This window comes from Fistularia commersonii, chromosome 16 (genome assembly GCF_037954325.1).
Source record: "Fistularia commersonii isolate RoL2024-O1a breed Wild chromosome 16, RoL_Fcom_v1.0, whole genome shotgun sequence".
Classification (NCBI taxonomy): domain Eukaryota; kingdom Metazoa; phylum Chordata; class Actinopteri; order Syngnathiformes; family Fistulariidae; genus Fistularia; species Fistularia commersonii.
The window spans coordinates 18,002,501-18,028,410 of record NC_141299.1 but is presented as its reverse complement, the minus strand read 5'-3'; the positions used below and the strand labels follow the sequence as shown (position 1 = coordinate 18,028,410).

Genomic DNA, 25,910 nt, shown 5'->3' with positions numbered 1-25,910 from the left:
TGGTCTCAATCCATGTTTGTGCCTGAAGGAGAAAAAGCTGTTTGTCTCTTGTGTTACGAGGCGGCGTCGGTTGTCAAAAAGTCCAATCTACGTCGGCACTTTGCCACCAAGTTAGCCTCCAGAAAAACAACAAATTGTCCAAAAATTAAAAGCCAAACTCAGACGGCAGCAGAACGTGTTCACCAAAGCACTGCAGCAGTGAAAGCTAGCTTTGGAACAGAGCAATTAGTTTACACCTTTTTTTTTTTAAATCCATGCAAATGCATATGTAACATTTTGGATTTCAATGACTTATTTAATATAAAGGAGTAGTTACATCGATTTTCCATCACATTTAGTTCCAGCTACCGTTCCATGTGGCCCTTTGAGGGCCACAATGATGTTGCCGTGGCCCTCGGAGAGCATGAGTTTGACACCGCCGCCCTAAGTTGTCCAGCTATGACGGCTCCGGGGCCAACGATGGCTCCGGCACTGTTTGGAAACAGTACAGAGAGTGAGCCGACGAATGTCACAAATTGCAAGATTCAGATGGAAAGCGGAGTTTTGCCGGAAGCGGAGATTCCGAGCCTCGCTCAGGTTCCATCGAACGCAGGCGGCTTAAAATGCGGCGCTCGGTTCTGCGTCAAACTCGCCCGAAGACGAGCCGTTTTTCGCCGCAGTCGAAGCACAACGTGGGGTCGGGTCGGAGCCGCCCTCCCCCGCCTCGTAATGGAGGGGCTGATGAGTGTAATACAGTATGATAATGACAGCTGTGTGTGCTGCCTAATGATTCTGTGTCTGCATCCCTGGTATTCTCCACGCTCTCCCCAGAGATACGCATTTCCCGTCCTCTCTCTCCTGTTGAAGCCCAACTGCGCATTAGAATCCATTAGCAAAGGATGGCGTCCGCCCCGACCACCTTTCCGCGGGTGATGTGCGTGCTTTATTAACCTCGGCCGATCGGCCGACGGCGAGGAGCCTTTGGGCGCCGTTAGCCGGCCATCGTGCTAACATGAGCGTAAAGGGCGGTAGCTCTTTGCCAGGAGAACGCTTCACACTGGCGGCAGACGGCCAACGCAGTTAGCGATCTAATTATGTTCCCTTCCAGTGTTGATGTCAGAGTTTGCGTGGACTCCGTTACGGCTTTGCGGACGAATGAATTTCTCCCCACGGGTTCCGATCCTGGCAGGAAGGATGCGCTAAATGTTGACGTTATTAGACAACGGCAGCTTCCTCGTCGTCCTTTTCGGAGCCGTTGCTTGCGTTTTGTGGTTTCCGGGCCTTCTTTTCCTCGCGGTTAATTAGTTCAAATCCACGTTGCAAAACAGAAGTCCCTTTTCACACGGGTAACATGAACCTAGAAATGAAAGTCAGTGTGAGTAATGTCAGACCAGGAAAATCTCACGGCTTGTGCATTTTCGCCATTTTCCAATCTCTACCGTGATGTTTTGTTCCCCATTACGGTGAATCTGTTTTCTGATTCAGGTCAGGAAAAAGTTGTTTGGCTCAAAATGTGATTTAAAGAATGATAATGGGATTCTTTTGGTTGGATTCCAACTGTTCGGAGGTCTGTACATTCCTAGCGGCTTCTCCGGGTTCCTCCCAGTCTGAAAACATGGCTCACTGGAGACCTAGATAAAGATAAGATAAGATAAGATAAGATAAGATAAGATAAGATAAGATAAGATAAGACTTTATTGATCCCCATAAGGAAGTTGGTTTGTCACAGCAGCGCAACAATAACGATAACAATGACAATAAATATAAGCATAAATAGAAGAGACAATAAAAGGACAAAGACAATAACAATAGGGATAGATAACAAAATGACAACAACAAGGATAGAAATAGAATTTCCCGGCCGTGTGATGAAAGGGTGAATAGATGTTTGTCTCTCTGCAGTATAGAATAAATGAATGAATGAATGAATGAATGAATGCGTGACGTTACTTATTAGTTACCAAGGTGGTGATACGTGACGGGGAGTCCTTGACATGATTCAGCACCAACTTGTCCAAAATGTATCGTGCGAGGATTGTTTGGAAAATTCCTCCGTGAAAAACCCCGTGGCTTCTTCCGTTGACTCCGGCTGATCCGACGCTTTGGTTTACATTTACATTCTTTATAAACACACACTAAAAAGACCCCGGCGTTTTTATTGCCATCATGCAAGCATAAGGTACGATTTCAGGGACTCCCGGCTAGAGGCGTGCATAAAAGTAGACAAAGTATGTACACAGTAGAATAAGAATAAATCAAATATATGGTAGTGGGAATAAAGTGCAGCGCTGCGTCTGTAACCTTTAAAATCCATCAGGAAAGTCACAAATAAATGGGAAGCCGTTGAATTGGTTTACGTTCCAGAGAGGACTTAATGGCGGTGTGTTTTTAAGAAGTTCAAAAACTTTTCTTCGAGTTGCGATAAACCATCTCGCCGTCGGTGATTCACTTGGCCTAGTTAATGGCTTAATCACATCACGTATAATGGCTCTTTGCTTCCAGCCTGGCATCTTCTAAATCCCCGTTCACGGCCTCTGGAAGTTTACACTTTTCTATTTGAGCCATGAAGATTATCAAACTGTAAAGCACTTGAAAAATAAAAAAATGCGCGCCCCGGAGCTTAATGCGCTCCGAGCCGGGATCACGTCGCCGTGTTTCCCGCCTCGTGCGGAATTGACGGCGCCCGGCGAAAGATCGTATCAGGCTTTGCGCCGTCAAAGCAGCGCCGGCGACCGTTGGTCCGCCCTGTGCGCCACAGATACCGCCTTCCTCCTGGAAAAAGCAGGATTGAAGAGCGTTTGGTCACCTCGTCCTTTTAGCCGGTCCTTTTTGTTGTTTTTTTTTTATAGCTGATAAGAGAACCCCTGCTAAAGCCCCCCCAAAAAATAAATCAAATGACCATGGCAAAGAATTTGTGAGGAACTGCTTCGCGGTTCGGAGCCTCGGGGGTCTGATAAAGGGCCGGGAGGATAAGACCTACGGCGCTGAGCGGGGACACCTTGACCTTGACGGCGTCGGTGCAGAACAAACCAATGAGAAACGAGGTTCCATCATCTTCCGTCCTCGCTCTTATTCTTGCTAACTGTGCCGTGCAGTCGGGGGAGGCAGGAGAGGCCGTGCCTCGTGGAAAGAAAAAAGAATGAAGAGGTTCTATTTATCAGTGATTTGCAATAGAAAGGTATTTTTCATTTAACTTCACCTCTTATAGATTGTTTTTTATTCATGTTTACTGTTAAAATACTGAGAATGACGCCGACCGTCGAGCCTCAGTGACGGCCGACCGCCGTCGTGCTCTGTGCGAACAGTCTCGCCGTCTCTCCGTCGCTATATTAACCCTCTCCAGGCAGATGTTGCAGATTTGCGACAGCTAAATGCTACTTAGCTAATTACGCCACAACTTAATTTGAGCCTGAGAGGGTTAATATTGAAACGCTTTTGCTCGATGAACAGCATTTCCAATTTAGTCAGAAGCTGTATGTGTGTAGCTAGTTTCTCGTGCTGAGCGATCAGAAAACGTCTGCAAAGAGCCACCAAGTGAGGCAGGGCGTCCTCCTGCCTCACGGTAGGGGGCGCTGCTGATTCCAGGGATCCTTCTTGCGACTCCTCGGCTGCAGAACGCAGCGACGGCAAGCTAGAGTTTGCAAGTCAAGTGCAGCCGTCCATTTATTTTTTTCCTCTCATCACTTTCCATCATACCATAGTAGGTTTTTTTAATTAAATGTGCTTTGCTGTGTGCTACACTTTGGATGTGTGAAGAAAGCTGATTTGAGATTTTAAACATCACCCTTTTACTGCTGCCAATCAGATGGTGAATAAGCTCCTCTGTAGGGTTTGTAAATCTGATTGCGATGCAGTCGGTGTCTCAGCGTCCATCAACCTCGGCGCACGTCACTGCTTCCGAGCAATCCCGCCGCGAGCGTCTTTTTTTGCTTCGGTATTAGCAGAAGAGGAATAGGCGTTATCGCCTTGTCGTCAGCCTGCCGAACAGAACGCGCTGTTTGTCACGTCGCAATATAACGCCCGGGTCGTTCTCGAATCGCGCTTTCTTGGAGCTCGGTTTTGGCTCCGGGCTTTGTATTTCAGGGTCTGGGTGCTTGTTTCGGCGCTCATGTGGAAATGAATCAGCGCTCGCCTCTGCCCTTTATCGCCGGCTGAAGCGATCTGGGCGGGAGTGATTTATGCGGCGCTCTGTAATAGGGAGAACAATGCACTTTGACATCAGCGGCCGAGGCCCAGCTGGAGGTGACAGATACACAGCTTTCCCGCTCACGTTTCGCCGCCAGCGTAATTCCCCTTCATTTCTGAACCTCACTTTGAGTGGGTTTTACCTCGTCGGCGTCAAGTTTGGAATGGAGGACAATCGCTTCCAATGCAATATTAATTTTCACGTTTGCACCGCGAGCATCGTGACTCGACGTGTCCGCATGGAAAGTATTGCTGCCGCAATTGATTTTAATCACAAAAGCATCGTGGCATGACTAGCTTGAATACAGGCGAATTTTGAGTGGTTTTTTTTCGTAATTATTACGATTCGTTTTCAACTTACGGCACACGTTTTGTATTTTCTGCATGCAAAACTCACTATTTACATTTGGATGCTCGTGAACGAGACGCCGTGAAGCGTGATGGCGAGGAAGCGGGCGGCTGCACATGCCAAGCGTCTGTGACGACGCCCGAAGGAACATTGAGGGCAAACACTCGCTTTCCTGAAACGCCCATATTTGTGTTTGCCGGTCGCGCAGCTTCTGCTCACGTGCGAGGGGGAACCAGGGGGAACCAGGGGGAACCAGGGGGAACCAGGGGGAACCAGCTCGTGGGCGTGACTTTAGGAATCTGTAGAGTCTAAGATGCTACCCAACCTGTTCAGAATATATTCAAAATGTATTTATGTGTGTGTGTGTGTGTGTGTGTGCGTGTGTGTGTCTAGAGTCAGGATCACGGTAGTTTATCTATGATAAATTCTTGTTTGATAGAGCAAAGTTTATCTTCATATTATTTTATATCCGAGGTATGATGATCACCTGCCTTTCTGGGATGATCGAAGCTTTATGGATTATTTGGGAGCCGATGTGTCAGATGTGTCAAACTCCAGGCTCATTTTCTGTGGCTGTCAGAACGTCTTAAAAGGTCTGAATAAGTAAGTCGAAGGCGTGCGTTGACCAGAAACTACATTTCCCACGATTCCTGCCGATCACGCCATTCGATCACAGCGCGTCCACGTCGACGTGGAACTGAGAAATACAAATGATCCCTAAATGTCCGGAAAAGTTGATGGTTTTGAACAAAGTTGACGTCAGAATAGTGTCGTATGATATTTTTCTTTTTTCACTTGGATAGTTTGATCATCGATTGATGGATTAAATCTTAACCTGACAATATAGAAGGGTTTATGATGTAACAGCATCTAGTAAACGTCATTTTATTTCCTGTCGATGCAAATGCATATGAAATATTTTGGAACTGGGCTAAGTTATTTAACGTTAAAGGGTAGTTACATTTATTTTGCATAACATTTGGTTCCATTTTGTGACATTTATACTGCTTGATGGAACGGATGGAATGGGTCTTCTCGCTGCAGCAGCCGCCGGGCCGAGCGCCGTTTCCTTCCGTCGCTATGCTATGCTAATAACTAGCATAGCAACCTGGCTTCTGCGGATCAAGTCTTCCATTGACACAACAAGCCGCCATAACACCATAAAAACCAGTCAGTTACATTGGGAAACTCCTCACAGGTCATTAGAAGTGAAGAAGCTGCTGGGATGAGGGTTGAAATGTCTTTAAGTCGAGAAATTCAAGTCCGGTTGCGGCGAGAAGAAGATTTCGAGAGGGAGTCCATTAAAAATGTATTCGCTTGTTGTCACTGACTTGCAGGGCCGTTAGCGCAGGAACGCCGTGTGTCATGCGGCAGGAATTGAAGCGAGGAGGGTCGTTTTTTTTTTTTTTTGTTTGGTGCTAAAGTGACCTTTCAACCATTTCTGAAAGACTGCAATAATGATGCGTGTGTGCGCATGTGTGTGTGTGTGTGTGTGTGCGAGTGTGTGTGTTCCCATTGTCTTCTGTGTCCCTTTGTTCCGTGGGTTCATTAGAAAAAAACCAAAAAGCCCTCCCTCCACGCTGGCAGTTTCCCGCTGGCCATGGAGGAGGCCAGTGAGCTCCACAAAGGCGTCCATTCACTGGAGGAAATTCATCCTCGCCACTCGCTTATTCATAATTCCTAATCCCCCCGACAACGTTCAGCCGTGCCAGTTAGATAACCCGTCTGTCGCCAAACTCAACCCTGTGTATTTTCACCATTGTTACCTAATGGAGTTGTGACTCCGCGTCGTGGATGTGACACGATAATCCCTAATTTATCTTGTTTATTTTTCGTCCGGATTGGCGGACACAATCCGAGAGCGAGAGAAGGCGGGACGGGTGGAAAAGTGATACTTGGGCTCGTCTGTTGGGAACGATGGCCGGTTTCTGGGCTTGTTCTGCTGTGGCTCGTAGCCACGGACGGCTCCGGAGTTACATGATATCATTATTCTCAGGCCGGCGGACGGGTCCCTCATATCCTCCCCCGGAGCCGTTAATGAGGAAGTTTTGACGTCTTCATCCAGTTAGAACAGGCGGCTCTCGCTGTGGAAATCTCCCGCCGAGCAAAGCTTCTCTCATCGCCGCGGAGAAAGGGAAAGCTGCGGTTCAATTAAAACCGGGGAGTGATGGTTCCTTCATCCATTCATCCATTCATCGGCTAACGGCGCCGACAGGCGGGGCTCAACCCGAGCATCGGCGGGACACGTGTGGGAAACGTTCATTCACATGTCATATGGACACACACCGCCATTCGCTCATTCATACAGCAAAGTCAAAGTCAAAGTCAGAGTCATAGTCAAAGTCAAAGTCAAAGTCAGAGTCAAGTCAGCTTTATTGACAGTTTCTCCACCTGACCTGCACAACTTCTCCCTTAGGACTTACTTGTGTGCAATCATTCCTCATTATGTTTTAACCACTTTTTTATATTTTGGGTTGATTTATTTTCTTTTTTTTAACCATGTTTTTATCATGGTTAATATAGTATCTTAATATAGTATGTTTTAACATTTTTTTATATTTTTGATTTTTTAATTTTCTTATTTTCTTTTGATGTTTTGAGTTTTTTTAGTATTTGGGTTTTTTTTTCTTATTTTTTAAGTATGTTTTTACTATTTTCATATTTTTAGGATTTATTCATTTTCTTATTGTTTATTAGGCTTTTACCATTTTTATATATTTCGGATTTATTTATTTTCTTTTATTTGTACCATGTTTTTACCACTTTTCTATATTTTGGATTGATTTATTTTATTTTTTTTAATCACGTTTTTACCATTCTTTTTATATTTTGAATTCATTTAGTTTCTTAATTTTTACTACGTTTTACCATTTTTTTATATCTTGGATTTATTAATTTTCTTATTTTCTCACAATGTTTTGAGAATTTTTTTAGTATTTTGGATTTTTTATTTTATTTTTCAATTCTGTTTTTACTATCTTTATATATTTAGGATTTAATTATTTTCTTATAGTTTATTAGGTTTTTACCATTTTTATATATTTCGGATTTATTTCTTTTCTTTTCTTTTTACCATGTCTTTACCACTTTTCTATATTTTGGATTGATTTATTTTATTGTTTTTAGCATGTTTTTATCATTCTATTTATCTTTTGAACTCATTTAGTTTCTTAATTTTTACTATGTTTTACCTTTTTTTATATTTTGGATTTATTAATTTTTCTATTTTCTTACAATGTTTTGAGAGTTTCTTTGGTATTTTGGACTTTTTTTTTCTTATTTTTTAATTGTGTTTTTACAATTTTTATATATTTAGGATTTATTTATTTTCTTTCTTTTTTACCATGTTTTTACCACTTTTCTATATTCTGGATTGATTTATTTTCTGATTTTTAATTTTGTTTTTACTATTTTTTATATATATATTGTTCTTATGTTATTTTTATTTCCCATCATCTAGTTCTTTTGTACCTTTATCCTTATTGGCCTATTTTTATTCCATTATTACTATTTGCCCACTATTTCTAGCCTGTAATGCTGCTGTTAGAAGTGAATTTTGTGGGATTGAAGTCAAAGTGAAAGTAAAGTCAGCTGTACTGTCAGTTTCTCCACATGTACTGGACATACAGAGGAATAGAGAAGATGTTTCCCACAATAAAATAGCAAACTATTTCATGACTTCAATTAATTGCAAATTAAACAGTAAAGCGCACTTTTTCATAAACACTAATGACAGACATTTGACGGCGTGAAGTGTGAAATATTCGCTGTGTGTCGACCAGTAGGAGGAGCGAGGAGGCGTTTTTTTTTGTCAGTTTTGGCGCTAAAGTGACCTTTAAACCTATTCTGGAAGACTGCTAAAAGTTGTCTCTCCTGTGTGTGTATGTATGTGTGTGAGTGTGTGTGTGTGTGTGTTGCCATTGTTTCTCACAATAATATGGCAAATTATTCCATTAATTCAATTCATTGCAAATGAGATGCCGTGCACGCTTACATTAATCAGTAAACATTAACCTATCAGGGTATAGAGTTCACGCAGATACAAAGACAAAGACTTTCTCTTTTTGTCTGAGCCATTGAATGTCTGTGGTTGGACTGTGTGATGGACCTGGAGGAGCCTCAGAACCCGAGAACCCCTTGCAGGAATCACACGGGACGCCCGGCTGCCGGGCGGAAGCGCTCGCTGCCGCGCCACCGTCAAAACACCGGTCAACATCAACTGCAGAGAATATCTGATGTTGACTGGTGTCAATAAAACGACGGGAGGAGGAGAAGAAGGCGCTTTGCGGTGTTTGTGCTGCAGCGCCGTGCACAGAGCTGCACGCCACCTCTCAAATTCAACACAGCTGTTATGCCTACTGGTTTATTTATTTGTTTATTCCTCTAAAATGGATCCCATTAGCAGCGACTCAGGTAGCAACCCACGTCCTTTGTGTCAGGATTACAAACACATTTCTTTTTTTTTTTTTTTTGCTTTTGGTTCCCACTGCCCTCCGCGAGGGCTTTATCCGTTGCAGCTCCGTTGCAGCTCCGTTGCAGCTCCGTTTACAGCGATGACAAATAACTCTGGAGACGGGAGAATAAAACTGAAGCCGTAGAGGGGAAGCGTGCGCTGAAGGATGGCGCTCAAGAGAGAGGATTTGGATGAGGGGCGGGGACGATAGCGGCGAAAAGAAAATAGAAAAAGGAGAGGAGATAGACGAGGGGGTCTCGGCGAGGAGATGAATCCGCCGAGGGGAAAGAAAAGTGCCGCGGGGTTTTGGTAGCGTCTCAAGGCGTCGGTTCATAAAGGACGCCGGGGCCGTTTGTCCAAACGGACGCCGAATGCCGGCGAAGACGGGCGGTTCGGGAAGAAGGACGCAGGCGGCGTGAAAGGCTGCAGCTGCAGAATCAGTCGCTTGATTCTAAAACATCATGACGTTTCTGCTGGGTGCGTCCTTGTGTGTGGGATGTGTTTCTTTAAGAAGATGAGGTTTGGTTGTTGGGTGTTGTTGTTGGACAGGACCGTTGTTGGGGTGGAGAAGAGGTGAAGAAACGCAGACGAGCAGGTTGGAACGGCTGGAGAAAAGTGTTGGGAGATGAAGAGATAGAAGAACAGCAGCGGGAATGAAAGGAAAGGTGGAGGAGACGGTGCTGCATGCTGCCGACACACTGACGCTGAGATGGAGATGTTGAGGTTCTGTTTGACTCTCCACGAGTCCATCAGAGGGACGGCACATGTCGGATGTTTTGGAAAGAAGGTCAGAGACGGTTGGGTGATGGACAGAGGACGGACGGTGAGGTCTATATTGGAGGTCTAGAGGGAGACCAAAGAGAAGATGGATGGACGGCGTGAGAGGATCTGAAGGTCGTTGGTGTGAGAGAGGAGGATCCAGAGAACAGGGTGAGATGGAGAAGGTGGATTCGCTGTGGAGATCCTGAAGGGAAAAGACCAGAGGAGAAGAAGATTCAGTACTAAAGAGACATACAACATCTACCCTTTCATTCACTGATGGCATGGAGACCAGACCGTTTGCTTCTCCTTCACACGTCATGGAGATCACATGTGTCCAACTCAAGGCCCGCGGGCAAAATGTGACCCGACACCTCATGTCATCTGGTCCGCCAGAACGTCTTAGAAGGTCCGATTGTCTTCACATGAATCGGTCATTTCCAACAGTTTTATTACATTTCCCAGGATTCATGCCGACCATTAGATCTCAGCGTGTCCATCAATGCGGAACTGAGAAATACAAAGGATCCCTAAATGTCCAGGAAGAGAGAAGCTGATGCAGATGGAAGGAGTTTCAAGAAAGATGGGAAGGCCTACTGTATGTGACATTTTGGATTCCAATGAGTTACTCAACATAGAGGAGTGGTTACATTTATTTTTCCATCGATTTCCATTGCTGGTGTCCCCGTTCCATGTGGCCCTTTGACGCCCCTGATAAACACACATTCACCCCGTCATTCACTCGTCTGGTTAGTTAAACCTCCCCTTGTCATTGTGTTCTATCACGAAAGCAGTAGATTTGCGCTTTTCTAATTTTACTCTCCGTATTTGCTGCTCCTTTTGCTTAAAAAACATCTCTTATAAATGACTCAACATTTCTGACTGTGAACACAAATCAAAACCTGCCACAGTCGACGCCACCTGGAAGGAAACCTTGTTGTCGGGCACGCGCACAAAGGGATACTTTTTTTTCTTGTGATGGAAGTGCAGTTGAAATAGAATTCCTTTTTATCAGTGCAGTCAAATATTCTTCAAGCTACAGAGTCCTAAAAAAAGAACTCGTCCGAACTCCAGTTTTTGTCCCGATGCTTTATTTAGGCATCAAGATACACGTGAAGTGAAAGCTGCATCAACACACACACACACACACACACACACACACACACACACCAGTGCTGCACCCTGCAAACCACCCAGAGACCCACAAGCCAGGGTTTGACAAAGATCACCCAGGACCTGGAGGGCTGAGGCCCATCATAGCACAGGGTTCGCAAACAAGCCTCGGCGCACCAACACACACACACACACACACACACACACACACACACACACACACACACACACACACACACAAAAGAATAACCCAGCGGGTTTTCCATGTTGTAGCGTAGCGGCAGTTGCGGGTGCTACTTTGTGTTGTTGACGCCGTTCATTGTCGTCTTCTCCTGTTAAAAGGCTTGTTTGTGCTTTTTATGAGTTAGTTATCCTTCGCCAGGCTCCCAAGAAAGTGCTGGTGACAGCCGTGTCGGGACGAAGTTAGGAAGCGCAGTGGATGGGAAGAAGGAAATGATAGCTGAAGGCGGGAGCGGCGTTGGCGTTCCAGATGCCGCTAAGCACTAACACATGACTAAGACAGAGCGAAGGTGCGCTAAAGACGGCTGATGTGGCTAAACGTGCGACTACGCTAACGAAGCAAAGGTCTTGAGTCTTCGAAGAAGTTGAAAAGTGACTGTTAATTGGGATTAAGGTCAGACAGCTTGCTGGAGATGGAGTTAGCGTTTGTGTTAGCGTTTGCGTTAGCGTTTGTGTTAGCGTTTGCGTTAGCGTTTGTGTTAGCGTTTGCGTTTGCAAGACGGCTTTACGTTTGCTGATGTAGTGAAGGAAACGCTGAGCGCAAGTGCTGACAAGAAGAGAAAGAAGAGCAGAAACGGAGCAGTAATTAAGGTTATCTTTAACACCTTTCTGTCTTCTTGCCACAAATAAACCAGTGGAAAAAAGTTAAGTATGTTTTTTGGGTCTGGATTAATCGACATCAATTTCAATGGGAAACATTGATTCGGTTCACAATCGAACAGTCAATGAGGTTCTACTATACACTTAAAATCATTTTGATGAAAATATTTAGGATCTGATTATAGGTATATATATATATGTATGTGTGTGTATTTGAACAGAAATATTGGAACGTGGTGGTTGGCTGTTTCTAGTAACTGGTAACTCACAAGTAGCAGAAGAAACGTGTGCTTTTCCAGACGTTGCGTTGCCGTCCAGCCCGGCCCCCTAAAAGCGAGGAGCCCCTTCCAAAAAGCTCCTCTGTTTGCCCACAATCTTGGCGGCGAGCCGAGCGAATCTGCAAATCGTCCGTCATCCCGCTCTCTTGCTAATTAGCAAACGTCGCAGGAGTCGACAGCTCTTTCCCCCGTCACGGAAACTAATGATGAATTTTCTTTTGTTATCCCCTCTGCCTCCTGAGCCGTCTGGATTTCCTCTCTTTTCAAACCCAAGCCTTTTTTTGTTATATTGTCGGATGCGGCTTCTCCAGAGGGATGCGTGTGTGTGTGTGTGTGTGTGTGTGGTTTGCGCATCAGAGGCTGGATGTGCTGCACAGAACCAGACGATATTTGCGTCGATGTCGTCCCAGGGTTTATTCTGTGTCGAGGTGGTGGAAGCTGACATTTGTCCGAGATCAAGCCGTGGTGTGTTTCCAGGAACCACCTCTTTGTCTTCGGCTCTCTTTGTTACTTGAAATTTGCTTTGGGCCCAAAGCAAACTCGGGGCGGCAGCCGGACAGAAAGTCAAGCTTGGCGTGAAAGGAGCGCGTCTTTGGAAATGTCTGGTTTGCACCAGAAAGGAGGAGCGGCAGAAGATGAGAGGATCATCGTAGATGATGGAGAAAAGCCTCATTTTGGAAGAAATCAAATGAGTGCGGGAAGCACATTTCTGAATAAGAGGGGAAACAAAGTCGGACGAAAACTAAAATAGGCGGGTTTAAACTTCGACCGTCCGGGAAATCTATGAAGTCTATGAAAATAGAAAATAGAAATGGTCATTTGTGAATTCTTGGATAAACAAACATTACGACTCAGGTGATTTTGCGCGACCTTTTATATCCAGCTTTGCGTTGATAAAAAGCAGCCTGTCACGAAGCAAGCCTGACAAAAGGAAGGACTGGTTTTGCAGCGACCGTAAACAGGATCGCCCACCAACATTTATTTTTTTTATGCCTTCTTGCTTTGTAGAAAAAACAAGTGTAGCATTTTTTTTAAATCAATGAGCATCTGCAGAGGAAACAAAATGACATTTCTGCATGCAACAACACATTTTGAACTCTGAAAAAAAAGACGTTGGGTCAAAGGTCACTTTGACACAAAATACTCCATTTCTATTTGAGTCCTTCTTGTTTATATGAAAACATTTTTTTTTTAATTATTCACCAACCGCGGACCAGAATTACCGTCCTCTCACTCTGTCGTCCTTTTACTGGCACGTGCGGAAAGAGCGACACGAATATTTTAACCGCTTTTATTTCAATGTTACAAAATTCAAAATGACGTTTTAAAAATGAACAAACTAAAATAAAATGCATTTTAATTAAATGCTCGTTCGTTATGTTCAAAAGCCACCGGGAGCCTCATCAGAGGATGGACTTTTGGAGAAAATAATTAAAACAATACAACTTGTAACTCATAGGTGGTGAAATAAACACAAAGGTGTTCTCTTTAGACACCGAAGCTTCAAGGACGGTACATCTAAGATTGTTAAATTCTCTACATGCATTCAAAGTTTACCTTCAGATATTTTCTGAATATGAAGAATAAGAATATGTGCAAGCCCTCCCAGCCCATTAAAGAGCCTGGTTTTTGAGAAAAAAGGAAATAATAATAATCATTTTTTGATTTAAGCGCGAGACTCTTTGAGAGAACTCGATTTCGGTGTCAGTTTGTCCGAAATGCCGGTTCCCCGCGGAGCGGCGCTGCCCGCTGACTGGACATCCAGAAGCGACTACCTTGTCAGCACTGCTGGAACACGAGAAGTACCTCGATTGTCACATTCAGCTCTTGGTCGAGCACAACCTCAGCGAAATTCGACCTCTGCATTGAACCCGCTGCTTCTCGGTTATCTTCTACGGATGGTATCACGTGTCTGTAACGCTGTTGTAGGGACACCTCTGCGTTAACCCTGCAGCGATCCTAGCATTGTGTTTACTCCCCTTGTCCTACGGGTCAAAAATGACCCATAAGACAATCTTTGTACAGCCCACTTGGAAACATAAATAAAAAAGAAGTATCACTTTTTCTAATTATGGGGTCTCTTGAGGAAAAGTCATAAAATTTCAAGTCGGAAAAAAAAGGTTAAGGTGTTTTTTCTACGGCTAAACATGATAGTGGGTCACACAAGGGTTAAATTGTTTCCTTATTAACATCAAAGAAAAGAAAAAAGAAAGAAATATAGATAAACTTACAACAAAGAATAACTTTATTTTGTTAACAGTTTGTCTGGATAGAAAAGATTTAAAGTGTCAATTTACCTGAAATAAAAAAAAAATCAAATCCTTATTTAAACTATAAGATTTTTTTTGACCGACTGAACCAATTGATACTGAAAAATAAAATCAATAAATAATGCTAATAAACTCAAATTGATCAGCAACATTGACTCAGGAGCACCATATATAAAACACTAAGAAAACAAAAATGGATAAAACAATTTTTTATTTTTTTTAATCCAAATGAGGAAGTCAGGATTACGGCGCAGGTTTTGCTTCGCACGTCTTTTCGAAGCGGGTTTGAAGCTCGAAACTGCGACTCTCGCGCTTCATACGCTTTGTCATCTTTCCTCCTCTCAGCTCTCGGGTGACTTTGCTTTGTCTCATTTTCTCCGTCTCTTCTCATCCATGTTAAATATTTTTCCACGGTGTCTCTCGAGGGTTTGTTCGCTTCATATCTCCTGCTCTGTGCTGTGTGTGTGTGTGTGTGTGTGTGTGCGCGCACTGCCGATGAGAGCCTCACCGCCACCTACTGTGGCTGTGCAATTACACTTTATTGCGGTACAACAAAAATAATCGTGTTCCCCGGGGGTCACGCGCCCCACTATTTGAGAAGCCATGATTTAACCCATCATGGATGAGGAGCAGAAGATCAGAAGAGCAGCAGCAGCAGGAGGGTTCGGCGTCCCGCTGGACAACACTCGTACTGGGATGCAACCGGGAACGTTCGCCTCCAAGGACGACGGTTCCTTGGAACAACCTTGCGGAAAGGGATTTTTAAAAATGTCTAAAGCCCCCTGGAGAAAGCGTCCCCGGTCTTGAAGTCCTGTATCAGCTTTGGAAGCTGACTTCCAGCCCGGTCATCAGAAACTCTATCTCTCTCCCGGTCAAAGGTTTTCAAGAAATGCCGGCGCGTAAACACTTTGCAGGCAGGACCTCGGCGAGCGTCTCCGCCGCCTCCGGGGAGCTTTGGCCCTGCGGGACTCCCTCCTCCGGAACCTTCACGGATCGGCCGGCCTTTTATTAAAAGTCGTTTTTTCCCCCGCAGGGTGAAAAATGCTGATTTTCCAGAGTGGGATTTTACATCTTGTAATACATTTGCTCAAATGCAACTCCGGACGGGGGCCGTGTAGCGGGAGAGGACATTCATCATCTCCCGGGCCGACGTGAGAAAGAACCTTACTCATCCTAAACAAACAACCGCGGCCGATAAATCCTATCATTGGAGAGGATAAAGGCTTATTAAATGAAAAAGCGGAAGCGACGATCCGGCGCGAGAAGGAAGAATCCCCGTCCTCAACCGATCGGAAAACCCCGAACCGGCGGCGAAATTTCGGAAGAACCCTCGAGCTTCCTTTCACTTCCGGCGTCCAAGAGTTTGGATATAAGATCGCACTCGGGTTCGAGTCCGAAGAATACGAACTTTGCCCCGATCTGGGATTGGTCACCCTAACCCGCGTCTGACGGAAGTTTCCAGAAAGTTCTGATTCCGACACCTTCAGCGAGCAGCCGATCACACTTGGGTGGAGATCCCTGGGCTCTTTAGCCAAAACACGCTCAAATAAACACCGGCGCCGTTTTGTTGCTCACTAATTGAAGAACTATGAAAGCATTTAAACCGGTCTACTTGCTGATCCAGGACGGTGTAAATGTGTGTGTGTGTGTGTGTGTGTGTGTTGCCCTCAGCGATGAATGCAAGGCTCATTAGAATGGCGGTGGTGTCGCAGCGCAGCCTGCAGCACTTCATGTGGCGCGGCGGCGGCGCAGCCCGTCGGCTCCCGCCGTCCACCGGCAAGTTGAAAATACCCGGCCCTTTTTTTTGGTTTCCCCTTCTGAGAACTTTGAGAAGGTCCTTCAGATGTGAGGAGCGTCAGCAGCAGCACCAAGGCCTCATAACCTGTTTCGTAAGTTCCCATCGGAGATTCTTCTATCACTTGTTCTACATCCACATTCAACGATCGCGTTGTTTTATGAATACTGTCATTTTAGTTGAGATTTAATCGTTTTTATAAAAGGATCAATAAAAAAGCAACAAGGATTATTTTTGGTGAATTCAAACCCCGGCCGCTACTTTTATCATCTGTTTACACATCATTAATAGAGTCTCTGCATGAAAGGTATGAAACTTTCAGGATTCATATCCTTTTCTCTTAAAGTTGAGATGTAAAACCAGCCTCTGCTTTGTTTTCGTTGCTCATTTCGATGCAAAGGAGCTCAAACATCTCCTCACATGCGTCTGACCAGGTCATGAATGCTGGTTCGGTTCTAAATTAGCGTCTGGAAAACAACGGTGAAGAAATCAGGTTATGGAGCTTCGAACCCGGATCTCTGACATTCACACCTTCCGCCCAAAACACTTTCCTGGAAGCCGAAGGACAAAGAGTGATGGTTTTATGTGTCAGAAATGTTTTGGACCCGCCCAGTGATGTGCCACCGTTACATTTACGGCCTTGACCTTTGTGTGTGTGTGTGTGTGTGTGTGTGTGTGTGTGTGTGTAAGCAATATTCAAAGCACAGACCAGGCATCACATCATGTGTAATGTGATACTGCACGGATGCAGCTCAGCTCTCGGGTCTGTTGTTTCCACTCAAAGCGTTTCCGTCTAAATGAAGTGAGTATCTGGGATTCATGATCTGAGTTTTAAAGTCTCGGCGTTCTGTCCTCGCCCGTCACGCAGGCGTTCTGTCCTCGCCCGTCACGCAGGCGTTCTGTCCGAGCGTTAAAGGTGGCGTTGGGTCTTGGGTTGCACCGGCAGCGGAGCAGCTAAACCGCCGCCCGGCTAAACCCGCCGTACCGACTCAGAAACCGTCAGCGAGGCGCGCGTTGAAAAGGCGACGACTGCGATGCAAATGTTTCCGTGATCTATCTTCGCCTGGTATCGATATTTGTCCTGCCTTCTTCGCGTCAGACCGCCGCGCCACCATGTCGCGTCACGTAGCGGCGCGGCGACGTTAGAGCGGATTCATCGGCGATATCTGTCCCTGCTTTCAGTGCTAGTCTGAGCGCTTTCTTGTCATGATTGAAAAGCCGCCCGTTCATCAGAAGAAGGTGAGGTCACTTCCTGTCCCTTTTGTGTTTTGGTTTAGGTCAGGGGTCGGCAAGTGTGTCATTAAAATGTATTTTATTTTACTTCCTCTAAATAAAATGTGTTGAAATATTTTTGACGCTCTGCAGGTGAAAGCGCAAGCAGAGAGGATGGCATTTTTGGAGGATTTAAATCCAGCTCCTTTTTTTCATAAATACGCGATATTTTGCTTAAAAGTGACCTTCAACCCGACGTCATCTGTTCAGAGCTCAAAATGTGTATTTGCAAGCAGAAATGTCATTTAGTTTTGCATGTTTTGTGTATATACAGCACAAAGGCAAAAATAATGGTTAGATGCCATCTTAATTCATTTTAAATTTCAAAAGGTTTGTGAGGCTGCAGGTGCGGGCGAACCAGAAGGGAAGGGACCAGAGGTCCATCCAGATCTTCTAAATGTGAAATCCCAAATGCCGCCACACAGCTTAGGATTGTGTAAAACTATCCCACCGTTTAACATCTACAGACTAGTTTTTGAAGTTTCACGCCTCGGCCGAGGCTGAGGATCTATTTACATATAAAGGCTTTAAAAAGATTTGGAGAAACAGCTTGATGATTTGAGCAGTTTATTCCCCGCAGTGTGATGTTTCCAGCGTGAATCCGCTTTTCCTCCTCCGCTCGCTGACGATACCACCATACCACCATACCATCCCTCCTCTGCGTGAACGCCGCCTGCTCACCAGGACGTCCTTCGCCGTTCCTGTTCATCCAAACCGCCGACAAATATTGTCTCTGCCGTCGTCGTCACCCAAAAAACTTTCCATCATATCAAACACCTTTGATATCGTTTCCGAGTCTGATATCGCAGACTCGGAAATGGCGGTAGGGCGCCGCAGCTCCACGTAAGCTACAAACATTTTCCCTCGACTTTCAGATTTTTTCATCCGTGACTGAAAATCTTGAGATGTAAGACAAGCAAGAAGAACCCTGGTTGTGATGCAGGACGAGCTCCTGGACGAGCTCCTGGACGCCACTTCACGCAGGATGAACCGTAAAGATGATGACGGAGAGTTCGGTCGAGATACTTTCCACGAGCCGCCGCTCAGAACGGCGATCCTTCGTGTTCTCCTGCTCATCTTCACTTTGTTGTCCTAAAACTGAAAACACCCAAAGGTGAAAACTTCTCAAAAGCCGTCCGGGCGACGGTGAATTCTTCTTGTCGTGGTAGCCGGACTTGAGTTTCTTCACTCCGAGACGTTTCAGCCTCATCCCAGAGGCTTCCTCCCTTCTGATGAGCGGTGGGGAGCTTCCCGGTGTAACTGTCCAGATGTTAAACCTCCCCTCAGACCCAGTTTCTAGTTTTTGAGAATCCTCAAAAGCCTGTTCGTTCATTCATTCTTTCATTTATGGTGACTGAAAGCTCTATTCTCCTGTCATTGTCCTGTCAGGATTCTCCCTTTTCTCTGTCGGTAAACTTTTTTCTTTTTGTCTCGTTATTTTTATTCGTCATGACACCGTTGACACAAACAACCGTGTTTGTTTGTTTACCGACTGACCTCGGCGTGTTATTTATGGTTCTCGGGCAGAGCGGGATTAAATTTGTGTCTCTCACGTGGCGTGACATTTAAATCCGTCCTGCCGAGAAGGACGACTCGGGGGTTGAGATATGTTGCGCGGCGGGCGTTGGGGGGCGTTTGGGGGGTTCGTTGGGGGGATGGCGGGCGGAGGGTTCGCCGAAATGTTAGGAACGCCAACGCTCGGTGCACTCTCTCACTCTGCAAAGGTGACTCACTCTGGCTCTCCTCCTTGCCTTTCCAGATAAGCTGTTTGGAAAGCGGCTGCTGCAGGCGGGACGACACGTCATGTCTCATAAGTCTTGGATGAAGAGCGTGCCCACCGAGAACTGCGACGTCCTCATGACATTTGCAGGTCAAGCAGTCACACACACACACACACACACACACTTTCCCGACGCCGTCCCGCAGCCCGCCGTCTGGTGCGTCGTCGTAGAATCACGGAGCCAATCCCTGTTGCCGTTAACCAGGAGGCGGGGCTTATCCTGCCAATCACACAGCCACATCAGGAGGCTCGCAACCATCGGCCTTCTCGTCCGTCGTCACATCGCTCACATCCTGACCTTTTAGCGCAGGGGTGTCAAACTCATTTCTCATGGTGGCCACATACGGCCTGGGTAGATGTCGAGTGGGCCGGACCGTTAAAATAATAGCATACTCAGCAATAAATGACCAAAATATCATGTCTTTCCTCTGTTTTGGTGTAAAGAAGTACAAGGACATGAGGAAAATTTTGGAATTTAATGAACAATCCTTTTACAAAACATTTAATGAAACACCTCATATTTCCTTAGACAAAAGTGCAATTTACTTTTATCATTCACATGTTTGCATTGCAATCATGTGATCATGAGATCCCACTGATCTTGCAAAGGCACAAAACTTTAACAAGTAATTGGTATTGAAAAATATAGTAATGCACTTTAAGATTAAATGAGACTTATAAAGAAAGGGATTTTTAAACTATTTACACATGTGCATATAAAATCTAAATTGAATCCCTGCCTTCACCCTACAAACTAAAAAGAGTGCTATTAAATGTGTAAGGAAGAAAGTATTTACCTGTCCTGTAAATGTGTAAACTTCATCCATGAAACATGCAAACACATACAACGCATACTGAACATGTATGGAGTTGCATGAACAGTAGAATTCCACCATACTCGTTTGTAGTGAAGCTGGTGACTAACGTTAAATTGCACATTTTCACTAGCAATTAGCTAGCTGGCTTTTACCGCTGAGTCACTGATTTCTCTGCTATGGGTGAAAGTGGACGCTGTTTCCTCAGCGATTGGTTGATCTTATCTCTTCTCAGTTTCTTTGCAAGCTGTCATATTTTTCGCGCTGATGAGTCTCGTCGTGGCGCCGTATATTATATTCCTAAAATACCGAAACTTGTTGCAAACACGCCGAGCACAAAGGTTTCCCGTGCGTCTCCGTAAATAAATAGGACGTAGTCAAATTTTCTTTGAAAATTCGACACTCTTTAACTACTTGTCTCTGTTTTGATAACGACATTTTGGCTAATGAGGGCGCAGCGGGAAGGTGGAGAACAGGGTAGAAACAACGTCATAACAAGCAGCAGGTGGTGCATTGATAACGTCTGCTGATTGGTCCGTCTCAGTGATGCGGATTGTCGTCTACTCTGACCAAAATAGTGCGCCCCCTAGCGGAAAATTCTTGAATTGCATTTAATTAAAAATATGAAATCCTTGTCTTTTATGCATTTTTTCACTTTCAAATTATGCTGCGGGCCTGGTCGAATCCCCTTGCGGGCCAGTTCCGGCCCGCGGGCCGTATGTTTGACACCCCTGTTTTAGAGACATACGTCACATGGAGACGTGGAGGGTTCACCCTCTCATCCAGCCGTCATGTCGACACAGAGCTGTTCACCCTCTCGTCCACGAGTCGCACGGAGGCATTCGTCCATTCTCCGGTCTCAGGTCCTCCTCGAAACCATAGAAGAACGTGGCGCTTTACCGCTCACTGTACAAGATCATGTATAATATTCACGCCGAAGCCCTGGAACAGACGTTTTCTTCCCCCTCTAAACCCCCTTTATTTCCTTAAGTGACAACCTTTTGCTTCTCCAAATTCATATTATTTATTTTGTCACAACCGAGGGAATCGTCACGGCCGGCCGCTCTGCGTGATAACATCCCGGACGGACGTGTTTCCATCGTTTCTATAAAAAGTGTCGGCCGCGGCCCGAAAGATCCGTCTTGATGTGGAATCCCCTGATCGGCTGCGGGCGGCGGGGGAGAGGCCGGACCTCCAGACGCCACCGGAATAAACGGAATAAACGGAATAAACCTAACTCTCCGTTTCTTTTTCCGCCACAGATACGACGGACGACCACACGTTGCTATGGCTACTGAACCACATCCGGCTGGGAATCCCCGAGCTGATCATCCAAATCCGGCATCACAAGCACACGCGTGTCTACGCGTTCTTCATCACGGCCACCTACGAAAAGTAAGGACGTTGATATTTATGAAGAGACGTGCCGGTCCATCCTGGCTCCCAGCGGTCATCTTTCCCTTCTAAGAGGTTTTTTATGTTTATGTTTTAATTTCTCCCCATGCTACAACCCCCCACCAACAGCCACTTTACTGCCCCTCCTGCATTTATATTAGTATTTATTTTTCTGAGTTAGAACTCATTACTTAGTTCTTTTACTTACTGTCTGAACAGATTTGTTATTTTTAGCTATTTATTTATGTTTTTAAAAATATTTATGTGGTTTTTTTTTTTAATATTCATTTATTTAGGTTTTTTTTTTTTTAAATATTCATTCATTTGTTTATTTTAGTACAACTCTCCCCTACTGTTGTGCGTCATCATATTATCATTTATTGTTTATTTTCCCTTATTTTCTGTTGTGAAGGGGACGTCCAGTAAGTAAGAGTTTCATCGCATAGTTTGCTTCACCATGTTTCTACCACGTATATGGCAATAAAACTCTTATTGTTATTATTGTTATTTTAAGATTATATTTTAATATATCGCAAGATTCTCTTTAGACGTGAATCACTCATTTCACTAAAATCCTGTTTACCATCATCTTACGTCTATTAGCTATAGCAGCTGCGGTGCCGAGCCAAAAAAAAAAAAAAAAGATAATAATAATGATAATAATAATAATACATTTTACCGAAGGTACCTCACTCAACGTAATAATATACACAAACTACAAATAAAAAGCAATTAACCCGTTGGTTTGACATTTGTAAAATGGGCGTGTCTCAGCGGTTCCTGATTGATTTGCAGTTACGAATGAGCGTGAGAAGGTTGGTGGTTCCATTGCAGACCCTCCTGAGGTTATTGATCTGCATTTTTTGAATCATAGCTTGCAAGCCGCCCGCTGGCATTGACCGTGTTTCACGTGTGTTATCTCAAAACGGACGCACCGACCCGTGCGAAAAACAAAACAAGTGTGTGAAGCCGGGCCACCTGTCTGACAGGAGGTGCCGTGCTCATGGGAAATGTAGTTTTTCACTCTGAAAATTTAGCCGTTGTTTGTTTTTGGCTCTGTCGTCACGGCGCCCCCTGCTGCCCGCGGACGCCCGTGTGGTTTTCGTCCACTGCTCTTCTAAAGGCTTCTAAAAGCGGACCGAGCACATTTGGTTCTCTTAAACACTACAGCTCGCTAAAATATATGTATTTTCTTTCTATCGTATCATATGTAGCTGCAGCTTTAGAAGATGCACGTAGTTTGCCGCGGTGTATCATGTATAAATGTCACCTAATGGTGTCGTCGTTCGCGGTCGAGCGTCGACTTTGGACGCAGGAAATACAAGCCGGCCAGATCAAACCGGCGCTCCGTATCGTATCTGCTGCAAATGCTGGGTCTCCTGCCGGCTGAGCGTCCAGGAGGGAGGCCTCGCTTTAAAAAGAAACCAGGAGACTCAACAAAACCTTGAAAACTGGCGTCAGCTGGAAGGAAAAAGAGCCTCCGATGAGAGATGACGGTCAGGAAAGGTGGAGGAGGAGGAGGAGGCGACAGAAGGGCAGAAGAAGAGGTGAACCTGGGTCATGCAGCAGGAGGATGGACAGAGTGCTCTGTGAAAGTGTGCCGCCTCTGATGACATGATCGCTGTGTTACGTGCTCACGTGCACACACACACACACACACACACACACACACACACACCTGCTTGGGTTGACCTACATTTGTATGTGACTAAATATATAACCCAGAAAGCCTGACTTCCTTTCAACATCACCTCCGATCTTTATCCAGTTTCAAGATAAGATGACGAAAATAAACTAAAATGTGCAAAAATAATCATTTTGTGGATGTAACCTACGCGTTTAGGTGTTTAGGCCACATCGTGTCCGTTACGTGTTTTGGTGATCCGTCCACATCTTGAAGATCGTGAAGGTAGTGTGGGTAGATCACGTGTTATTTAGAAAATAGAGTCAGCTTATGAGATAAGATAAGATAAGATAAGATAAGATAAGATAAGATAAGATAAGATAAGATGAGATGAGATGAGATGAGATGAGATGAGATGAGATAAGATAAGATGAGATAAGATAAGATAAGATAAGATAAGTTAAGATAAATGCTGCAAATGTCTAGCGAGCTAGTGAGTTACCTAGTTATCCTCTGGTTAATTTGGACATTTTCTAAGTAGCCGGCATGCTGGCAAAGTGCGAGCAACCCTGGTCCAGATCTTCTGGCTTTGGAAACCCCAATGCAACTCTTCTTCTCCTGTGGTCTTCTCCCTTCAGGGTCTCCACAGTGAACCCACCTTCTCCATCTCACCCTGTTGTCTGGATCCTCCTCTCTCACACCAACTACCTTCATACCCTCTCCTACAATGTCCATCCATCTTCTCTTGGTCTTCCTCTAGACCTCCAATTCCAGCATCTGCCTACCAATACATTCTGTCCATGACCCAACCATCTCCATCTGGCTTCTCTGACCTTCTCTCCAGAACATCTACCATGTGTCGTCCCTCTGATGGACTCACTCCTGATCCTCTCCATCCTGGTTGCTCCCAAAGAGAACCTCAGCATCTTCATCTCTGCAACCTCCAGCTCTACCTCCTGTCTTCTGGTCATTGTCAGTGTTTGTAGATCATCTCACCACCGTCTCCTCTAGCTTTCCTTTCCTTCTGGCTGATGTTCTTCTATCTCTTGGTACCCCTGACACTTTTCTCCACCCATTCCAACCTGCTTGGACCGTCTCTTCACCTCTTTTCCACACTCTCCTACGCTCTGGACTGTTGACCCTAAGTAACTGAAATCCTCCAGCTTCTTGATCTCCACTCCCTGTAGCCTCACCGTTCCACCTGGGTTCCTCTCATTCACACACATGTAGACTGGGAAACGACTGAGCTGAGACTGCTCTAAGACTGCTCTAAGACTGCTCTAAGACTGCTCTAAGACTGCTCTAAGACTGTAAGACCACCACCTTAGATACATCCGGCAGACGAGGACCTTGACGGCGAAGGCGCCGCGTGACGAGCAGCATTGAGCTCCAGAACTTCCAGCCAACATTCTGCTTCTGCCATCACCATTGACCTTCACTGCTCCCCAATCCATTGCCTGGACCTGCATGGATGGATGGATGGATGGATGGATGGATGGATGGATGGATGGATGGATGGAGGGATGGATGATGGGTGGATGGATGGGTGGATGATGGAGGGATGGAGAGATGGACGGATTGATGGATGGGTGGATGGATGGATGGATGGATGGGTGGATGGATGGATGGGTGGATGGATGGAGGGATGGAGGGATGGAGGGATGGATGATGGATGGATGGGTGGATGGATGGATGGATGGATGGGTGGATGGATGGAGGGACGGATTGATGGATGGGTGGATGGATGGATGGATGGATGGGTGGATGGATGGATGGGTGGATGGATGGAGGGATGGAGGGATGGATGATGGATGGATGGGTGGATGGATGGAGGGATGGATGGGTGGATGGATGGATGGATGGATGGATGGATGGACGGAGGGATGGACGGACGGATGCTGCAGACCCACAGCCCACTCAGCGCCTCAGGAGAGCCCAGCTGTTTGGTAACATGATGCCAGTATTCCAGTGATTTCATCCTCCGTGCAGGAAGGAGGGCGGAAGGAGGGATGTTGCTGCATGAAAGGTCCATCACAGGGTGCGGCAGGAGGGAGGAAACATGTGGGAGGAGCTGACGGTCGATCGGATCAGGAGGCGGCGATGACGGTCGTGCTTTCATGAGACACATCTTTTCCGGCTGTCATTTGAAATCCATCTGCAGCTGGATGGCTCTCACACAGCATTTCATATAGCTGTGTTTTCATTCATTAATCCATCCATCCATCCATTCATTCATCCATTCATTCGTTCATCCATCCATTCATTCATCAATTCATCCATCCATACATCCACTCATTCATTCATTCATTAATTCACTCGTTCATTCATCCATTCATTCACTAATCCATCCATCCATCCATTCATTCATCAATTCATCCATTCATTCATTCATTAACTCATTCATTCATCCACTCACTCAGCCATCCATCCATCCATCCATCCATCCATCCATTCATCCATCCATTCATCCATCCATTCACCCCCCTGGGCTGGTAACTGCTAAACATCTTCAGCGTCCACCCGCAGGCTGGTGTTGTCGCCTCGCTGTCAAACTCCGCAGTTTGTTCTGGTGTTGTTTTTTTTTTTTGTTTGTTTTTTTTACAAATCTGTATTTCAAGCCTTGACTTTTTTCTGAGGAAACTGTCGGGTTTTAGCTGTGATTCTGCCGCCCCCTGCAGGCAAAAGCTGTTGATCTTCAGCTTCGCGTCCTCGCTGCCACGCAGATGGTGTTTCCTTCTGGAGCTTCTACTTTGCAGCCAAATTGGATAATTCAATGTTTCCTGCAAAGCGACTGCAGGCTCCTTCTTCTTCTTCTTCTCCTTCTTCTTCACTTGGTGTTCAGGGTCACCACGGCCTCCTCTCCTCTCACACCATCATCTTACCTCCATACATGAATCTCCTCGCTGGTCTTCCTCTAGACCTCCAACCTCAGCATTCTTCTACCTGGATCTTCACCGTCCCTCCCGGTCCATGTCTGACTTTTACCTCCTGAACATCTAACAC

At 45.4% G+C, this 25,910-nt stretch overlaps 1 protein-coding gene across 2 annotated transcripts in view; it reads left to right on the top strand.

The window, feature by feature from the left end:
- ano8b (anoctamin 8b) overlaps positions 1 to 25,910 on the top strand; it is a 49,593-nt gene that overhangs the window by 5,685 nt on the left and 17,998 nt on the right. For both annotated transcript variants that reach the window (XM_086161680.1, XM_086161679.1), the window contains exons 2-3: positions 19,053 to 19,163; positions 21,151 to 21,283. In XM_086161680.1, coding sequence (XP_086017806.1) covers positions 19,053 to 19,163; positions 21,151 to 21,283 — 244 coding nt within the window. The remainder of the gene's footprint in view (positions 1 to 19,052; positions 19,164 to 21,150; positions 21,284 to 25,910) is intronic.